Source organism: Osmerus eperlanus, chromosome 1 (genome assembly GCF_963692335.1).
Source record: "Osmerus eperlanus chromosome 1, fOsmEpe2.1, whole genome shotgun sequence".
In the NCBI taxonomy this organism is placed as follows: Eukaryota; Metazoa; Chordata; class Actinopteri; order Osmeriformes; family Osmeridae; genus Osmerus; species Osmerus eperlanus.
The window spans coordinates 14,872,846-14,891,730 of NC_085018.1; the positions used below are offsets into that span (position 1 = coordinate 14,872,846).

At 44.0% G+C, this 18,885-nt stretch overlaps 1 protein-coding gene across 2 annotated transcripts in view; it reads right to left on the minus strand.

Moving 5' to 3' along the window:
• The window catches only part of cdh4 (cadherin 4, type 1, R-cadherin (retinal)), a 118,613-nt gene that overhangs the window by 20,298 nt on the left and 79,430 nt on the right, over positions 1–18,885 (minus strand). For both annotated transcript variants that reach the window (XM_062462410.1, XM_062462401.1), the window contains exons 4-6: positions 18,442–18,668; positions 11,731–11,913; positions 1,866–2,021 (exon numbers count right to left, since the gene is read on the minus strand). In XM_062462410.1, coding sequence (XP_062318394.1) covers positions 1,866–2,021; positions 11,731–11,913; positions 18,442–18,668 — 566 coding nt within the window. The remainder of the gene's footprint in view (positions 1–1,865; positions 2,022–11,730; positions 11,914–18,441; positions 18,669–18,885) is intronic.

An 18,885-nucleotide genomic window follows, 5' to 3' on the forward strand; every position in this document is an offset into this window, starting at 1 on the left:
AGCCAGGAAATAGGAACTGTCTCAGTCATAGCCTTGCACAATCGACCAGAGTCTGGGGCTGAATGTTTCCACTTTTGACTGAGTGACGATGAGCTGGACTGTAGTGGAGGTCTGACCAGCACAGTGGAGCCCCCAGCTACAGCATCCATACTTTCCGTCATTTAGAGAGCTTGCTGCACACAGTACCATGTTTTAGTACCCCACACAGATGCACACAGACACACACACACACACACACAAAGACAGACACACACACACACACACACAGACGCACATAGACACATGCATGCACCGTTCCCACACAAGCTCAGAAGCATATTAAACCCCCTAACTTCAGCCACTAAATGTATCCCTAGATGATGGATCGCCATAGTCCAGAGCACAACAAACAAACAGAGAGAGAAATCAACAGACAAACAAGTTCAATCTGTTTTCTCAGCTGTTGGCTCTGCATGCTGAGGGGAGAGGGTTAGTGTGTGTGTGTGTGTGAGAGAGAGAGATAGGGAATGATAGAGAGAAAGAAAGAGAGAGAGAAAGAGATGGAGAGAGTGTGTAATGTAATTTCATCGGAAATGGAATCCGAGGGCCTGGAGGACTCTATGAGAAATGTATAGACTGCTAATGTGTATATTTGAGCTGTCATTAGCATGCAGAAGGACGGTCCCAAAAACCGCCAGGGAGACAACTCCACAACCGCCGTCAAAACAAGCGCTTCCGAAACGTTGATGGGGTTTGTCTGCTGCCTCCCAGGCACGCCCAGACTACCTCTTTATCACTGGCAAAAGCATCTAGCGCCACGGTCCATTCAAAATGGTTTAGAGGCTGTCAGGTGCTGACGGCCGCATGGATCACTCCCAGTTGAGATGTGCAGGAGCAGGTGTACAGCCTGGCATCACCGTCAGCCACTGTCAAAGAGACAGACTACTGGACTGACACACACACACACACACACGTGTGGCACTGAGTGGACCGCCGGAAGCACCCAGGAATCAGATGAAAGAGAAATTATGGCCAAGAGGAATGTGTGAAAGTGTGTGTTTGTGTTGGAGTCCAGAAGTTGACGTGTAGTAACACACTTAATGTCCTGTAAAATGCCTGCCATGTAAATATATACTTGACTTTAACTTTCACGCAATATTGTACCAACTGACACATGCTTGTCATAAAATGACATCCCACTGCTCTGTGACTCATGCGGTACAGAGGAGTCAGGCGTGACAAAGGTTTGGCTGTGAGAGGTGGGGGGTTGGTAAGGACAGATGTGTGATAGCTGTAAAGCTGTCAGACTAAGTGTGCAGCTATAGTCCATGGGGGGGGGGGGGGGGGGACCTGTTTCGGAGTCTCTGTCTTCAGGCAGCTGTAGACAGACAGAGAGAGGAAGGAACACTTCCTGGTGTGATATGATCCCCTTGTGGTGTAAACACACACATAATAGAGCCCCTGCTCATTAACGCCGACAATCACGTTGCAACTTCAACGCTTCAACTCTCTTTGTGTATCTTAGTCTCTCTCTCTCTCTCTCTCTCTCTCTCTCTCTCTCTCTCTCTCTCTCTCTCTCTCTCTCTCTCGCTCTGTCTGTCTGTAGGAAAAGCTACATCTACAGTAATTGACAGCTTGAGAGGCTGTGGAAATCTGTGCTTCGTCAAGACAATCTTCCTTTCCTTTCTGGTCTTCGCATTACTCAGAGAGAATAGCCTGGTTCCATTGAGATAGTTCTGAGGGAACAGAACAATCTGTTCTCAGAATGTTCAGCTTCTGTCACGGTTCTGTAGTGTTGCCACAGCTGTCAAATTATAACTATTACCCAACAAACAGACAAACAGACGAGCAGACAGACTTGTGAGGGACAGGAGGGATGTACTTACATGATAGGAGGCTCTCTCCTCTCTGTCCAGTGGTCTGGTGACATACATCTTGCCGTGAACAGGGTCTATGTTGTAGATGTCACTGGGAGGCTGGTCTGCCCCTGCTCCTGTGATGCTGTAACGAATCCCGATGTCCTGGTCCTGGTCTGAACGAATCTGAGAGACAAAGACAGAGACAGAGAGAGACACAGAGAAAGAGAGAGAGCAACAAAAGTACAAAAATAATGAGATAAAAAATGGATAATAATTTTGGCAATGCAGGCCTTCACATGTCATTTGTCTCATTCGTCATTCAGTCATGGCTAGAAATAATCTTTATTTCTGACAGATGACTGATCGAGCATATGTCACAGTTCTCACATGTTGAAAGCAAATTCTTGCATATCAGTTTTGGAAAGACAGGAAAGACAGAAATAAACAGTGTTTCTAAGATCACACAGAAATGTCACTGTGATATAAAAAATACAGAACAGCACACCAGAAAGGATAAGGGGCAAGTTTTCATGTGTCAGTTTTTCAAGGCCACAGCAGTAAATAATGTCCCCAATAAAACATTTCTAAGCAGTGCTCACTAAAGCCAAATGAAAACTGTTTCTCCTGTCAGCTTTGTGCAGGGTTCAAGGTTTGGTACCACACAGTAGCATGGTACAGCAGCATGTACAGCAGAAAACCACTAAAAAGTGTCAGATCTTTATCAATTCATTGTGATTGATCAGCACACTTCTGATGCTGTAGAGAAGGAAGCATTGGAGAAGGGACCACCCTGGGGGTTATGAAAGGAGATGAAACAACCATCTGAGCTGTGGTGTGTTTGTACACAGACATCCGTCTGCCTGATTCCACTGTAGCATTTGATGGTAGGCCGCGGCAGAATTTGTAACGCCGAACTGAAGCCTGTTATTAAAAACACGACCCCCCCCCAACTCCCCTAACCCCGTCCCCCCTCCCTCGCCACCCCCCCATAACCAACATGTTAGCTCCTTTTCCTCTATGGAACCATCTCTGCTGGTACCAGTCAGAGGGGGTAATCACACAGTCAAATGGAAACATAGAAGACTCTTCTCTCTCCCTTCTATGCAATTTCCTTGGTCTGTGGGGCTGGAGATCATGCGTAAAAATGAAATTACTTTATCCGTCGACTGGCAACACTGCTTTTGCATAAAACATTTCTCTGTTTGAACACGATACCCCTCTCTTCATTTTCCTACACATTCCTCCCACAGCCTCGGCCTTCCAGGGCAATGTTCTCTCTGTGAGCTGTCAGAGACCTCTTTCCCATTTACTCAATCAATTCAAACAGGAGCTCTAATGCCTGATATAGATGTTCTGTGTGTGATGATCCATCCCTCTCAGAGCATGTGCGTGGGTGGAGGCCATGGAGGCAGCATATTTGATCATACCTGCTCAACCACACCACTCTGCCAGCTCTGATCACTGTTCACTCCGGGACTTAATTGGACAATGCTGTTATGCTACATCACATGGATATGCTACACTCACACCCACATCCCTCATAATACTGGATCACATGAACAATTATGTATGTGTCTGTGTGGCATGCTGTTCTCCAGAACTACCTATTATGGACATAAGGGAAATTGAAAGATTGTGGAACCCAATTACTGGAGGTAAATGTTGTGCAATTATTACAAAACCATGTAACACAGCTACAAAGCAACCATTTGAGATGTGCCCAGCCTTTTTGATATGCCTAGATATGTTTCTAAGAGTGTGTATACATGTGTGTGTGCGTATACTGAAAGGCAAGTGATTGACAGGCAATGGCTCCGTGTTGTGGGTTCCTTTGCATAGATCAAAAGGACCACCCCAGTTAAATAATTGAAAAGGCCATTAAGTGAGATATACACATATAAAATATCTAGCTGCCATACTATATACACACGTCCCCATGAAGACTCGAGTGTGCGTGTGTGTTTGTGTGTGTTCTCTCATCACTGGAACATCAAAGCCGTGCTGCATGCGGTCCACACATTGGTTTAACAGCCCCTCGAGGAGGAAGAAGCTCTCACATGTCACACTGCCTCAGCTTCCATGCCTGCTTAAAATTCCACTTAAAGGCCACTTGAGACCCCATGACACATTTTCAAGTGTCTCTTAATGAAGACTCTTTATATCGATAAATTGAATAAATGAAGAGGCACGGCTTCTCTGAGTCCTGTGACTCCCCTGAGTGACGACTGCTCAATTGAGTTGTTTGAATGGAGTACTAATGATGGAAGCTACCCCTGCATCTCTCCCCACACTTCCTTGTTAGGGGCTGAAATGTGACAAAAATAGTCCTGAATGGAGGGTGTAAAGGAAGGGTTAGGAGTCTGACAGGACAGACCAGACATGAAATAAGTGACCCATTTGTAGAGCTTGCAGTGATCTACTTCATTACTGACAACTGCTGGGTCCCCACGGAGAAGCGATCAGTGAGGAGAGAGCTACATCTGTAGCAAGAGGAGAAATCAGATGAGGAATTAGCGTTCTGTCGAACTCTCCCGGGAGAGAGGAGCACAAAAGCACAGAGAGAATCTAAAGGAATACATTTCCATTTATTTAGCTCGGCTGTGTCTCTAATTAACTCACTGGGAAGTTTTTGTCTGTCTGAAACTCCTCTGTTGGTTCCTCTGTTTCAGTGTGTATGTTGTAAATAGTTTTAATTTCTGAATATACAGCACAAACTGTCATAACAGTGACCAATGTTCTTTCATAGAAAAAGTGACATCTGTTGGATATTCTTTTACGAAACAATAAATATTTGCATCCAATAAATATGGCAAACATTTTGGTTGTTCTGAGAGTGGTAAAGCTAACCGTTAATCGTTTATGTAATCCAATGTGTGTTCATTCTGTCAGACATTTCATAGAATATGAACATTCTAAAATGTTCACTAATCTGGAGGTTCGATTTTTCCTGTTTTTCTAAATGTCTGTACCTTCAAGGGACGGATAAATACAATGTCACAGATGTTATGAATATCAACATTTTACTCTGAGCTAAGCTCAAATATTGAAGCCTTGATATCTGTTCACATGGTATTCTTCCATTACAGGTTTCCTCTCACACTTCCAGGAAACTATTCAAGAAATAATGAAGGCATTGTGTGCTGCCGGTACTCATGGGATCATTATGGGTTAGAGGGTGCTACAGGCTAATGTCACACAATGATGTGGTTTACACTCTTTGATAGAATTTTTATGTCTCACACATTTAATGGTTTAAGACTCTAGCCTTTCGTTCCACACCAGTCCCTGTATGTGATGAGTTTTTATCGGCCCCATCATCAGCGATCTTCTCCCAGAGCAGTCTTTAGACACCTGACCTGGGGTAGAGAGTCAAGTGCTACATAAGGCAATCTGGGAGTCGTTCGATAAACCCAATACATCCAGACAATAACCCTGAGAAAGAATACAATTGTGTTCATTATCTTTAGAACGTAGAGGGGGCTGAGACTATTTGTATCATTATTAGCTTCAGATAGAAATTGCCCAGAAATTGCCCAATTGCATGCTTTACTATGGAAGTATTTTAGGGTCTACATGCAGGAGCTAAGCTGTGGTCATAATATTGCATCCTGGAAGGAAGGAATGACAGACAGACTGCGCCAGGCTGCCAGACACTCAGGAGACAGGAGATGACTAAGACTTCTGGGAGCTTCTCTGTCACGCTTTAGCCGTCAGAGCTGTCACCCCTAATTAAGAGCTCTCTGTAAATCTCTGCATGGCTTTAATGGGAATTAGATTCGACACCTCCAGTCCTTCTCACAGTCTGCGTAGATATCATATACTGTAAATCTGCTTTATGCTTATTTTTTCTCACATACTGTACAATCTCTTCATCACCAATATACATTGCACACACATGTACACACACATTCATAAACAAAGACATTTGCCAATATCCATATGTTACTTGAGGTGACTTTGTTAGTGGGTATTGTAGGAAGGATATTAGTGGTAACCTTAGCTTGATACTGTATGGCTGTTGCTGGTTGGATTGATACAATGAAAATGCAATGTTCTGTACATTAGCATATTTACCAAGGATTTGGTAAATGGATACATTTGGCTTTTATCTCAGATGTAGGAAAATGCTTGTTTCTAGCTCATTGGGGGATCACTTGCCACTTTTGCTGGCAATCTTCTGAACCAAAGATTTCCGGGTTTGATCATACCTACATACTGCACATGTTCAGTGCATGTTCTGTTCTATAAAAGGGATTACAATTACACCAACATGTTGTGATTCAGTAATATTACAGTAATGTCAGTATGACCAATGATGTTAATATTGTCACATTCCTGGGAACATTGCATCTAATTATCTAGACCGTGTACAATAATGCATTTTATACAATTTCCCACAACCTCTTATATTTTTGTAATGTTTCCTCTTTCTCTGTTTGTCATCTGTTTCCTTTGTTGAACATCAGAAAAATGGCAAACGTACATGTTTTGTTTTGACTTCCCCTTAAATTCCAGTTTTGTGGAGCTTTGATTCTTCCTGCTGTGTGCTTGTCTGCTTTCAAAGAGCTGACAGAACAAATATCCCCTGCTCATGGTGATAGATACATTCTACTGTTACATAGGGCATTCTCCCACAGATCCAAACAAAGTAACAGAAGGAGGGAGAGGCTATCAATCGGAAACAAAATTCCAGCAAGGACTCACTGTTTAAGTTTTTGCAACTTTCAAGCTTTCCATCCTTGCACAAAAATAACCTTACATGTACTGTAAGAAATAGCGAAGTGTCAGTTTAGTGGGGGCTTGGAAGAGAAAGAGCTGCAGAAAACTCTGGTTTAATATCTCAAGTGAGAGCCTCTGTCAGCTGTAGTCGCACACTGTTATCCCTGATCCCATGAAGAACAGCTGTGCCTGCCGCTCTGCACACAGGCCATTACAGACTGGGAGCAGAATGGGAAATGAACAAAGCACGGTGGATTATTTTTGCCCATACAAGAACCACACCTTTTCTTTCTTTCAATTATTCTTTTTTTCTTTCTTTCTTTCTTTCTTTCTTTCTCTCTCTCAGTGAGAGAGTTGCCACCAATGGAGGTGTTCCTGATTTACTGTTGACGTTCACACTCAGCCACTCTGCACACGCTCTCTGTTGGACTACTACACACCCCATTGTCACCTGACACACTGGGAAACATCATCATTTTGTACTGTAAGGTTTTGCACTTAATTGATGTAAAGAAATTCTGTGGGAAGAAGTCGTACACAGTGTGAACATTATGTACTGTACATCTGTCTTTGAACATAAACTGCACAATGCAATGTAAACGTTTGTCTTCAGAGGTAATAACGTGCATCAATGGGCTTTATTGTCAAAAGTCCGTTGTGAGAGATCTATTATTTGTGTGATTTATTTCCCTCTCAGGGAGATGTTTGATGAAGTCTAAAATGGGGGGTGAATAAGGTATTGTGCAACACGGGATGGAAGAATTATCAAAGTGCATTTTAAGACATACAATAAATGCTCTTGCATCCTTTCAAATGGTAACATTTTGGCTGACTGATCATGGGTACATATGTTCATAAAAGTACATAAAATAGTTTTTTTCAATTACAATTGCAGAAATCATTATCTTGTTTTTTCTCTCTAGAGTTTGGTAACACTAATTACATTACATTAACATTTAAATGTAACAACACCCTGGAACACGTACTTTATTGACGATAATGTACTGCCTCGAGTACCTTATTGCTTTTATAATACGGTTACCAGCGAAATTATAAATAGTAAATAAATATTCTACAGATTATAATGATTGGAATATTGATATGTAAATGGTGTCTCTATAAATATAAATCCATGTAAAGGTAAAACTGTATCACTGACAGAAACAATACTTTTGCTGCAACATCATAAATCAGTAGAAATGGGGACTAATCTATAGACAGTTAATTAATTTAGGTATTACTACAACTACATTATGGTTCCCTATTATGACACACCTGTTCACACCCACACAGGCACCAACGCACACACATGTATGTACAGTTGTGTACATGTGCATGAAATACCGCCCTTTACTGAGACCATAACACAGACTAGGGCGCAAACTATGCTGTAGAATGGCTGAGAAGGACAAATAGGCAATTAGAGAAAGAACAAATATTAATGGAAGTTAAGAACTAGCTCAAAAAGCCAATTACTGCATTAGCAAGACAATTTAGATGAGAGATCTGAAAAGCAAGGACTTTCCTGAAATGTACCAGTGGTCTCTCTGCATTAACAATGGAATGAATTCCCTCCAGTCTCTGCAAAGAAAGAATAGAGCAAATGCAGCAATTCAATCTGCAGTATGAAGTCGGCCACATTTCTCTACTCTCCAGAGCGAATGCAGGAGACCGACATTGCTTCTACTCTCTTCCCATAAAGACAGAGGGCCCTGGAGACAGACAAGTCGTTAAACGACTGCATTCTGCTCAGTCCCAGAGGTTTTCTAGCCCAAGAACAATAGGCAACCTACAAGAGGCTGGCATACAGGGGAAAACACTCTGTATAATTAGAGTAAAGATGTGTCTGACTGCTGTAAGGCAGACGGAGGGGGAGGAGGCTTGGTTTGTGCTGCTCTTGCAGTTTTCCACCACCCTCAGCCAGCTTGCTCACCACTTCACCCACCATTATCCAATCCTGCTCCGCTACCCAGGCGCCTGCCACCAGTCCATCCCATAGGACAGTTGCTGAATGCACTGGCCACAGCATCTCTGACAACCCAGCCAATCACCAACACCCTCAGGCTGCGTTAGAGCCCTACTGGCACGCCACGGGCTGCAAAGGTCCAGCCAAGGAAAGGGGAGGCCAGATCTAAATGGGGGCCGTGTTTGGCTGTGGTAGGTGAGAGGCCTGCCAAGGAGTGGCATTGTGGGGCTCGGAGGGAGGTACCAGAGAGGTTAGGACTGAGCACATCAGACTGACAGGTATTTAGTTAGGGGCACAGCTCTCAGTCAGTCACCCGAGCCTGTGCCTTAGTGATGCAAGGCCTGATGGGACTGTCACCTTTTAATTGTCCCACTGGGGATGCTGTCACAGTGGACACACATGCACTAAGGATCCCCCCCTGCATCAGCATCTGCACTCACACACACATTCACATCATGGATCCTGCATCAAGAATGCAGGTTTAGATAAATGACCACCACGGTGTTCAATATACAAAACAACAAACGGTGCAGTACTGTAGATGGTACATTGCAGCCTTGTTGAAAAGATTAGCCATCTTAGTCAATCTGACAGTCATTGTTCCGAAAACAGACAAGTTACTGTTTAATTTAACCATTGAACTTGTTGACCAAGTTCTGCGAATGCATCACACATAAGCAGATGTAAATGTCCAGCCTCCAGACGTGGATAAGGTGAGGGAGAACTGGAGCGCACATCGTCTACCTCAGGGTGTCGTCGACAACTCTGCCTCATTGGCTCCCTTTGTTAAAAGAGCAGAATGAGCCAGTTGTGATTAGTGTCTGCCTGCATTAAGTCAGGGTTGTCCTTGAAATCCTTGAGTTCAATATAAAGCCATGAAGCCAGCAGACAAGATTTCAGCTGCAATTCTCTATCTCACTCCTGAGTGGGCGTTTGCCTTCAGATATCATAACTTCAATCAAAGTCTCTCACATGGAAGCTGTGCTATGCCCTATCTGCTGTTTTCTCTCTTCATAATTAGTTTCTGTTATTTGCCAGTAGGACCAGGAGTCAGAGGTGAGGTGTGGTTAGGAGCAGATGAGGAGCTCATCTCTCCTCTTGATGACTGGACTCCATCAGCTCAGCCTCATTGGCTTTAGTTGTGGGTGCTGGAGGAGACAGCTGAGATGAGAATGCCACAAATGGCCTGAAACTAATTCTGGCCTTTCTCACCTTGCAGATTTACTACAACCTCTAAATGCCTTCTCTCTCTTTCCCTCTGTCTATTCTCCTATCTTTGTCTCTCTCTCCCTCGCTCTCACCTACAACTGCCATCTAAGGCTGTTCCTTTTCTTCTCATCTTTCTCTGTCTCTCTCTATAGTATCTATCTACAATGTTTTTATACTATTTTCATTTTATTTCATTAGTACAACATATTGTTTTCATTTAAAATCAATAATAATAAAGTTACTTCAAGTCAATTCGATTTGAGCACAATTGTTAGTCAATGTTTTCAAAGCAACACAACTTGACATCTTGTGAGTGAATTGAACATGTCATAATTGCCCAGCATTGATGTAGAACTGTGCTGGCAACATGGGGTGTAGAACTGTGCTGGTCACATGGGGATGTAGAACTGTGCTGGTCACATGGGGATAATTTCCCTTCGTATGATAGATGGGGCATCTTTACTTGGAATACTACAATAGTCTTTGGTTCCACCTCATTATATCTGCAACCAGACAGCGTTGGCTCCATGTAGTGCACAACCTGTTTACAAATGATGATGATGATGAGGAGGACATGTACTGGCCTGATCAATTCTGAACTAAAACATGAGAGTGATACTGGAGGCACTGAGCTGGCAGATGAAAACAAATAATTACACTCAAAAAGTGAATTGTCTTTTTAACCTTGGAGAACACAACTATGTGAGTGGGTTTCTCATCTATGTAACCCAAGATCCTTGGTGTTGCTTCAGCAGAAGAGGTAGTGCATTCTGGAATGAACTGTGGACACTTCTTAGGCAAGGGAAATACAAGAAACACCTACATCCCTCTGTGATTTTTCCAGTCTTTCTCAATACACTGGTCTAGAATGGAGTATCTTGAGAGGCCAGTAGACATGAATCATATTCCCGTGGCAGAGAAACAGGCTGGCACACACACACATACACACACACACATACACACACGCGCACACACACACACGCATACATACACACACACACACACACATACACACCAACACCAGTTCAAAGCAACCCCTATGGTATTACTAAATCCAGCAATCTAACACCCAACATGAGAAAAAAGGATAGAATAAGGTCCTTTTCTCCTGCAGGGAGGTACAATTCCACGCCTCCCCTCACACACCGTGGCCCTGCAGTGTGTGTGTTTATGAGGGTGATGGTTTTGTCGCTTTGGTGGAAAATCTGCCCTCTTGCCGACACATTGGTGAAAGGCGATTCCAGTAATCCGGGAATGTAAGCTGCGCTGTACAAATGGGCGTGAAGAAACCTATGTGTGTGTGTGTGTGTGTGTGTATGTTTGTTTGCTAGTGTGTCTGTGTGCATGTGTGGAGGCCCAGTGAGAGCTGTCCCCAGCATGGACGTCTGTCTGGGTGACTGATAAGAGACGGAGCAGTTCAGATCCACACTGTCACACTACAGCTCTTCGAGAGCTGCAGGAATGAAAGGGTCGCACCACACTATCCTGTTAGTAATCCATGCAAGCTTGCTACAGGCTGACTGGACACACCCCAAGCTAATTACAGACAATAGGCAGTCAAATTGAAAATGTGCCTTTATAAAAGGAATAGTTAGACAAAAATAACAGAAACATGTTCGATCTTCCCTTTTCTGCTTTGTATATTTGGTTTATTTGTCGTATACAGGTTTCAAATCTCCAGACAAACCACTTGGTATCATGCCTGCAATCTGAGATAAGTGGATACCTCTTCACCTGCTGTTGTCACTTGATAGAAAATACAAGAGTGCTGATGTCGCCTCCACAGTGATTGTCTGAAATGTGCATTCTATTCCAGCCTCTAGTCGCATTACTAGCTTACTAACTAGAGGCCCTTCGAAAGAAAATATGGGTCTGTCTAGCTTGTGTTCGTTTTCAAACGGAGGTTAACAGAGAAACTTGAACTTGAACATGTCTCATTCGCCTTATTGTTGGACAAGATCCCAATGTGTGGTGCTGATCGTAGTAACTGTCACTTACTCTGACAAGCATCTGTGGGAAGGGACCTCTGGAGTTTTCAGGGACATTGATTGGTGGGATGACCCAGTCTCGCTTCTGACGTCTCAGCCCGTTGACAGAAGAACTCCTCTGATGTTTCCGTGGAAACCTGATGACTCTGGGTTGGGAGTCCCACACCTTTGACAGCATCTCCTCCACACCAACCTGCACGGAGACACAATCATGACCTCCATCAGTAGATATTGATATTAGGAATTATTCATTTATTTTCGGATCAAAACAGTTAATTGAAATGATAGTAATCAGTATATCTCTTTCCCTATATATAGATTTAGATATTTAGATTTATATATAGATAGACAATACAGTATACACCAGAGTCTCAGACCAAGTGGGAGTTATACAGTATAGCCATCTATCCATCTATCTAACAAAAGCAGGTACAGAGCACAAGCCTGGTAACCAACTGTAATCCAACAGGGAAGGTTCAACACAATGCTGGCTTTATGGTTGTGATGCATTTCTATAAGTCACTTGGCATCAGTAGCCCCTGCCTTGGCTTTCAGCAGCAGACACATGCCTTGTCTTCTATGTCCATGAGAGGCCTCCCCAGCCTGCCACAGCTGGCAGTCTCCTGGGCCATACAGCAGCAGGCAGTCCCCTGCCTGGACTCCTGACTGGGCCATACAGCAGCGCTGGCTCCTGGGATGATCCCCGTGACATTAAACCCTGGTAGGGCGCATTCATGAAATATCACTTTAATGAGAGGCAGAACAGGGTGTGGGAACCCCCCTTGATCCTGCTGATTGGTGAAAGGCAGTGGGAGATTACAGCCCAGAGCCTCTGGTCTTAGTTTACCAAGACAGTAACTCTCAGCATGACAGGGGATGAAAGGAGAGAGCAGAATAAATAAAAAGGGATACAATAGTAAAACCCTTGTTGGTCTGTATTGTTCCACTTTTAACTTGAAGAACATTGTTCGGTCTGACCTCTCCTAAAAATGATAGAAAAGCTTAACCATGTGATAGTGCAAGCAGTTTAAATTGAAATGTGAATTTCTCTTCTGGTATTTGAGAGGATGTGTGCACTGAGCAGTGTTTAGGTCTCTCCATACACACATGGAGGTGTTCTGTATGCCCATGTCTGACACTGCTGCTTGGTGTAATCCTGTAATCCTGTTGTTGCCTCTTCTCCCCCACACAGACATGCACATACTCTACACTGCTGTCACGTTAAGCCAAATTCCTCTGTTAAACCTGCACACTGTGTGTCCACAAACAGACACACATCTTGCAAGCCTTCAAGAAATAAAACACCCGCACACACAAACATACACTCACACACAAATGTGCACACAAACATGCACACACGGAATGGTCAGCCTATTAAAAACCCTGCCGTAGGGTTTTCAGATGAGAAAGACAGATGTAAGCTAAACCTGGGCAAACATACTGTATATTTCCCGATTTGTTTTTAATTCTTACAGCTTAGTGGATTAAACTACAGGGGTTGCTGCAAGTCTCACGGTAGCTGCAGTGGTAGTCCTGCAGCAGCTAGAGGGAGAAAGGAGAGAGAGAAGGAGCGAGAGGAAAGAGGGGTAGAGAGGGAGGAGAAAGGGGAGGAGACGGAAAAGAGAGGGGTACAGGAGTGGAGAGAGGGGGGTGGATGAGAGAAGAGGGGAGAGAGACAGAGAGAGAGAGAGAGAGAGAGAGAGAGAGAGAGAGAGAGAGAGAGAGAGAGAGAGATGGAGAAGAGAGAGAAGAGATGGAGAAGAGAGGGGGAGGTAAGGGATAAGGGACCAGATGGGTTGCCCAGATAAGATAACTCTCGCTCCAACACCGCTCATCCACAACGCTCACAGGTACCGGCACTGGGGCAGTGGGGCGAGATGGGAGGGTGCCAGTCCTTTCATGGGTGGCAGGTGGAATTAGTGTGAGTGTGTGTATGTGTGTGTGCGTGCTCGTGTGTGACTGTGTGTGTCTAGCAGGGGGAGGGGGTGTCAGCCAACCAAAATCACAAACAGAGGAAGATTGGGAGGTACAGATGATGGAGAACACAAAAAGCTGTCAAACAAAGCACGACAACATTTAAATATACCGGCACTTATACATATGGACCAGATAGTTACTAAAAGAAAAAGAAAAAACGGCTCCTAAATATTCAATTATGGCTCCTCAATGTGTTCTAATGTATGATAAACACCCAATCTCCATCACACAGCTATCTATTGAATAACAGTCATAAAGCTCTCCTTGGCTATCAGGGCTCGAGTATGCTGACGAATGCAGGACATCAGGACTGGTGATAATGGGTTGGATGCATCTGGCACTGACATCCGCCCACATTCCTCTATCGTGTGTGCCAAGCAGCCAGGACAGAGCAGAGAGGAGCAGAGCGAGAGCCTTTATTCGGAGTCTGCTCATGGATGATATCACTGCACAGAGACCATGTGACTCCCTCTCCAAACAGCATGGCAAATGACAGCCTGGCGAAGCTGGCACTGTGACAGACATTGCAACAATTACAAAGGCAAAAAAAAGCTAAGGAAAAAAGCTGCCTGAGAGGTGGATTGTGGATGTGTGATGCATGTTTGTGTGTGTCTGTGTGTGTGTGTCTCTGTGTGTGTCTGTCTGTCTGTGTGTGTGTGTGTGTGTGTAAACAGGAGGCAGTCAGTGTGAAATCAGTCCCAGATCCGCCTGGGGGCCTCCTCGTCCTCAGGCCCAGAGCTGGCAGGCAGGCCAGCTGGCTGCTCTCCTCCCAGCCATGCTGCATGTCGCTGGGGCATCAGTCAGCCCGGCAGGCCTGGAGCTGACATCTGGAGGTTATCATTCTGATGAACAGGCGGCAAGTCCTTACAGTACAGGGGCATTTTCCATTTCACAATGTCTTTCCTTTCATTTATTTTACTCATTACTGAAAGCATTTCATATATTTGTGTTGCTGTTGCTGTCTTTGAAGGCCTGCTTTTCTCCCAACCTGGTTCTCTTAAATGAACACTGAGCAGGGGCCTGTAGTTATCAGTGCGCTCTCATCCCAGATTAAACAGAGATGGAAGGAAACCGAAACAACAGATAGGAGATGTCAAATCTCACATCTAAAAGATCCTTTTGAATTTTGTCTGGATGCTTAAACATATTTTTCTCGTTGGACACATAGCTCAAACAACTCTATATTGACCTTGTGTACTGCCCAACCCCTGACCAGAGGACCCCTGGGTCCTAGCTCCCTATATCCTCCTGGTCTTCCCACTAATCTACCACAAACAGGTGAAGCGGTCTGGGGAGGGGGGAATAAATGCAACCAAATAAGCCCCAACACCGGTTCCACAAGCTACAGATTACTGGTGCATGACTGATGTGGTTGGCTCTAAGCTGGAGGAAAATGCAGGTCAGCGGGCATGAAATCAGCAGAGGGAATGCAGAGAGAAACAGGGAGAAAAAGACCCAGCTACCCTACCTGACTGAGGCCTGATAGCCAGAGTAAATATAAACCAGTGGGGCTTTAATGCCCAAGTGACTTTATTCCTGACTCATAGACTAACAAACCTGGGGAATGTCAGGATGACAGACAAGGACATTCATTCTGTACCAGGTGGGATCTTTGAGGAAAACACGCAACAATACGCACATTGCAGAGATAATAACAAGATTACCCCAGTTTTGAGAGCAATTCATCTGAGAGGACATCAACCAAGCCTTCAATTAATAGAATGTCATAATGAGAGAGCAATGAATCTCTGTATACATGTCAGAGAACACTTTGAAACTCAACCCGCAAAATGGCCTTGTCTATCTGTTAATGGCCTTGTCTATCTGTTAATCTCTTTGGAAGGAGTGGATCTCTGCATGGTATACAGACCATCCTCCTCTCCCTTTAAATCATATTGATTTTCAGATAAGAGTCTAACTCAAACTACAACAGCTGACTTTTCTTTTTACAGTTAGGTCCATAAATATTTGGACATTGACACAATTTTCATCATTTTGGCTCTGTATACCACCACAATGGATTTGAAATGAAACAATCAAGATGTGCTTTAAGTGCAGACTTTAAGCTTTAATTTCATGGTATTTACATCCAAATCAGGTGAACGGTGTAGGAATTACAATACATTTTATATGTGGCCCCCCCTTTTTAAGGGACCAAAAGTAATTGGACAATTGGCTGCTCAGCTGTTCCATGGCCAGGTGTATGTTATTCCCTCATGGGAGTTCGTTATTTCATTGACAAGGAGCAGATAAAAGGTCTAGAGTTCATTTCAAGTGGAGTCAGGTGGCTGAGCGGTGAGGGAATCGGGCTAGTAATCCGAAGGTTGCCAGTTCGATTCCCGGTCATGCCAACTGACGTTGTGTCCTTGGGCAAGGCACTTCACCCTACTTGCCTCGGGGGAATGTCCCTGTACTTACTGTAAGTCGCTCTGGATAAGAGCGTCTGCTAAATGACTAAATGTAAATGTAAGTATGGTATTTGTGTTTGGAATCTGTTGCTGTCAACTCTCAATATGAAGTCCAAATAGCTGTCACCATCAGTGAAGCAAGCCATCGTTAGGCTGAAAAATCAAAACAAACCTATCAGAGAGATAGCAAAAACATTAGGTGTGGCCTAATCAACTGTTTGGTACATTCTTAAAAAGAAAGAACGCACTGGTGAGCTCAGCAACACCAAAAGACCCGGAAGACCACGGAAAACAACTGTGGTGGATGGCAGAAGAATTCTTTCCCTGGTGAAGAAAAACCCCTTCACAACAGTTGGCCAGATCAAGAACACTCTCCAGGAGGTAGGCGTATCTGTGTCAAAGTCAAAAATTAAGAGAAGACTTCACCAGAGTAAATAACAGAGGGTTCACCACAAGATGTAAACCATTGGTGAGTCTCAAAAACAGGAAGACCAGATTAGAGTTTGCCAAAAAACATCTAAAAGACCCTGTACAGTTCTGGAACAACATCCTATGGACAGATGAGACCAAGATCAACTTGTACCAGAATGATGGGAAGAGAAGAGTATGGAGAAGGGAAGGAACTGCTCATGATCCAAAGCATACCACCTCATCAGTGAAGCATGGTGGAGGTAGTGTTATGGCGTGGGCATGTATGGCTGCCAATGGAACTGGTTCCCTTGTATTTATCGATGATGTGACTGCTGACAAAAGCAGTAGGATGAATTCTGAAGTGTTTCTGGCAATATTATCTGCTCAGATTCAGCCAAATGCTTCAGAACTCATAGGACGGCGCTTCACAGTGCAGATGGACAATGACCCGAAGCATACTGCGAAAGCAACCAAAGAGTTTTTTAAGGCAAAGAAGTGGAATGTTCTGCAATGGCCAAGTCAATCACCTGACCTAAATCCAATTGAGCATGCATTTCACTTGCTAAAGACAAAACTGAAGGGAAAATGCCCCAAGAACAAGCAGGAACTGAAGACAGTTGCAGTAGAGGCCTGGCAGAGCATCACCAGGGACGAAACCCAGCGTATTTTGATGTCTATGGGTTCCAGACTTCAGGCTGTCATTGACTGCAAAGGATTTGCAACCAAGTATTAAAAGTGACAATTAGATTTATGATTATGTTAGTTTGTCCAATTATTTTTGGTCCCTTAAAAACCCCTCTTCCTAACCCCAGGTTAGGAAGAGGGGTAGAAGGAAAAATGAAGGGATAGCGGTATGCGGGAATACTGGAAGGAGGGTGTCAGGTGGAGAGGACAGGGCAGCTGGAGGTCATGTCTCTCCATCCCCTGAGTCTCTTGCTGTCTGCAGTGCTGTTTGTCATTGTGGTTCACCCTGGCATAGGGAACACCTCCGTGCCATCGGGAAGGACATCACGGTCTCCCCTGGATCCTGATCCACAACCACAAACGCAGAGGATCACACTGGAGGCGAGGCCAGCCGAACACTGGGAGAGGTGTGGCTTACTCAGGAGCATTGCATCTGGCTGCTGAAGCCCTTTCTTACTATTTCTGAAGAGGATGACATTTTTCTTCAAACATAGCAGTTTGTACGCCTTATCTTGAACTGCACAGTTAAATAATTTTCAAGGTTACATGCTTAATGAAACAATTCCTATTACGTATTCCAACTTTTACAGGGAAAATATTTCACACTGATATTACCTGGGGACCAACATTATTCATATCTGCAGCAAAAGTATTTAAAAAGTACAAAGCGTAAATGCCAAGTAACATTTTTACACGTTTTTAAAACTTGTTTTCAAATTTCCATTTGATTGCTGCAACACAATTATTTATTTTTCTATTATTGAATGTCTCTTGTTGCCGCAGTGTGGGGAACATAATTATATACTTCTACTGCATCACCTGGTTCTCGCCTTCCTCTGCCAGAGTGGAACATTAACTCAATCAATGTCAATTATTTCATGCACTCCATTATTGTGCTGTTAGGAGTGGGCAGACCTGTATTCCCACTTCAGCACTAGGTCTTTTCAGACTTAGTAGTAAATTATTACTGTAGCTACATGTCCAGGAGTGGGGCTTAATCCATCCATATGTTATTTCAGGAAAAAATCCTATCTGGGAGACCACCATATTCTATTCAATGCTTTTCAAATTGTTTAAAAAAGTGAATTTTTTCAAACATACCTGCGTTATTCCAGACAGTTCTTGAAACTAATCTCAATGGAGGTACAGAACAGTTACGTACGATCTGAACATAAGCCTATCCATTCCAGAACATTTTATAACACACACGCACATGCTATGATGTTGTGTCATCACCTTACCTGACTCATGAGTAAGGAGGGGGGGTGTCCAGCCAGGGCCAGTTTTACGGTGGTCTCCCAGATGTGGGGGTCATGAACCGCCCTCGCGGTGACCATGAACTGGACCGGTTCAGACAGGTTGGCCACCTCCTGCTCAGCATACACTGAGCCATCAGGATGAACGCCAAAGTTTGGGTCACTGCTCACAAAGCCCACCTCTTTGTTTTGCTGGCAATCCATGAATTTCACTACAGAGAGAGAGAGAGAGAGAGAGAGAAAGAGAGAAAGAGAGAGAGAGAGAAAGAGAGAAGAGAGACAGAGAGAGAGAGAGAGAGAGAGAGAGAGAGAGAGAGAGAGAGAGAGAGAGAGAGAGAGAGAGAGAGAGAGAGAGAGAGAGAGAGAGAGAGAGAGAGAGAGAGAAGAAGGAAGGGAGGGATATGAGATGAGACAGAGTTGACATTTAAG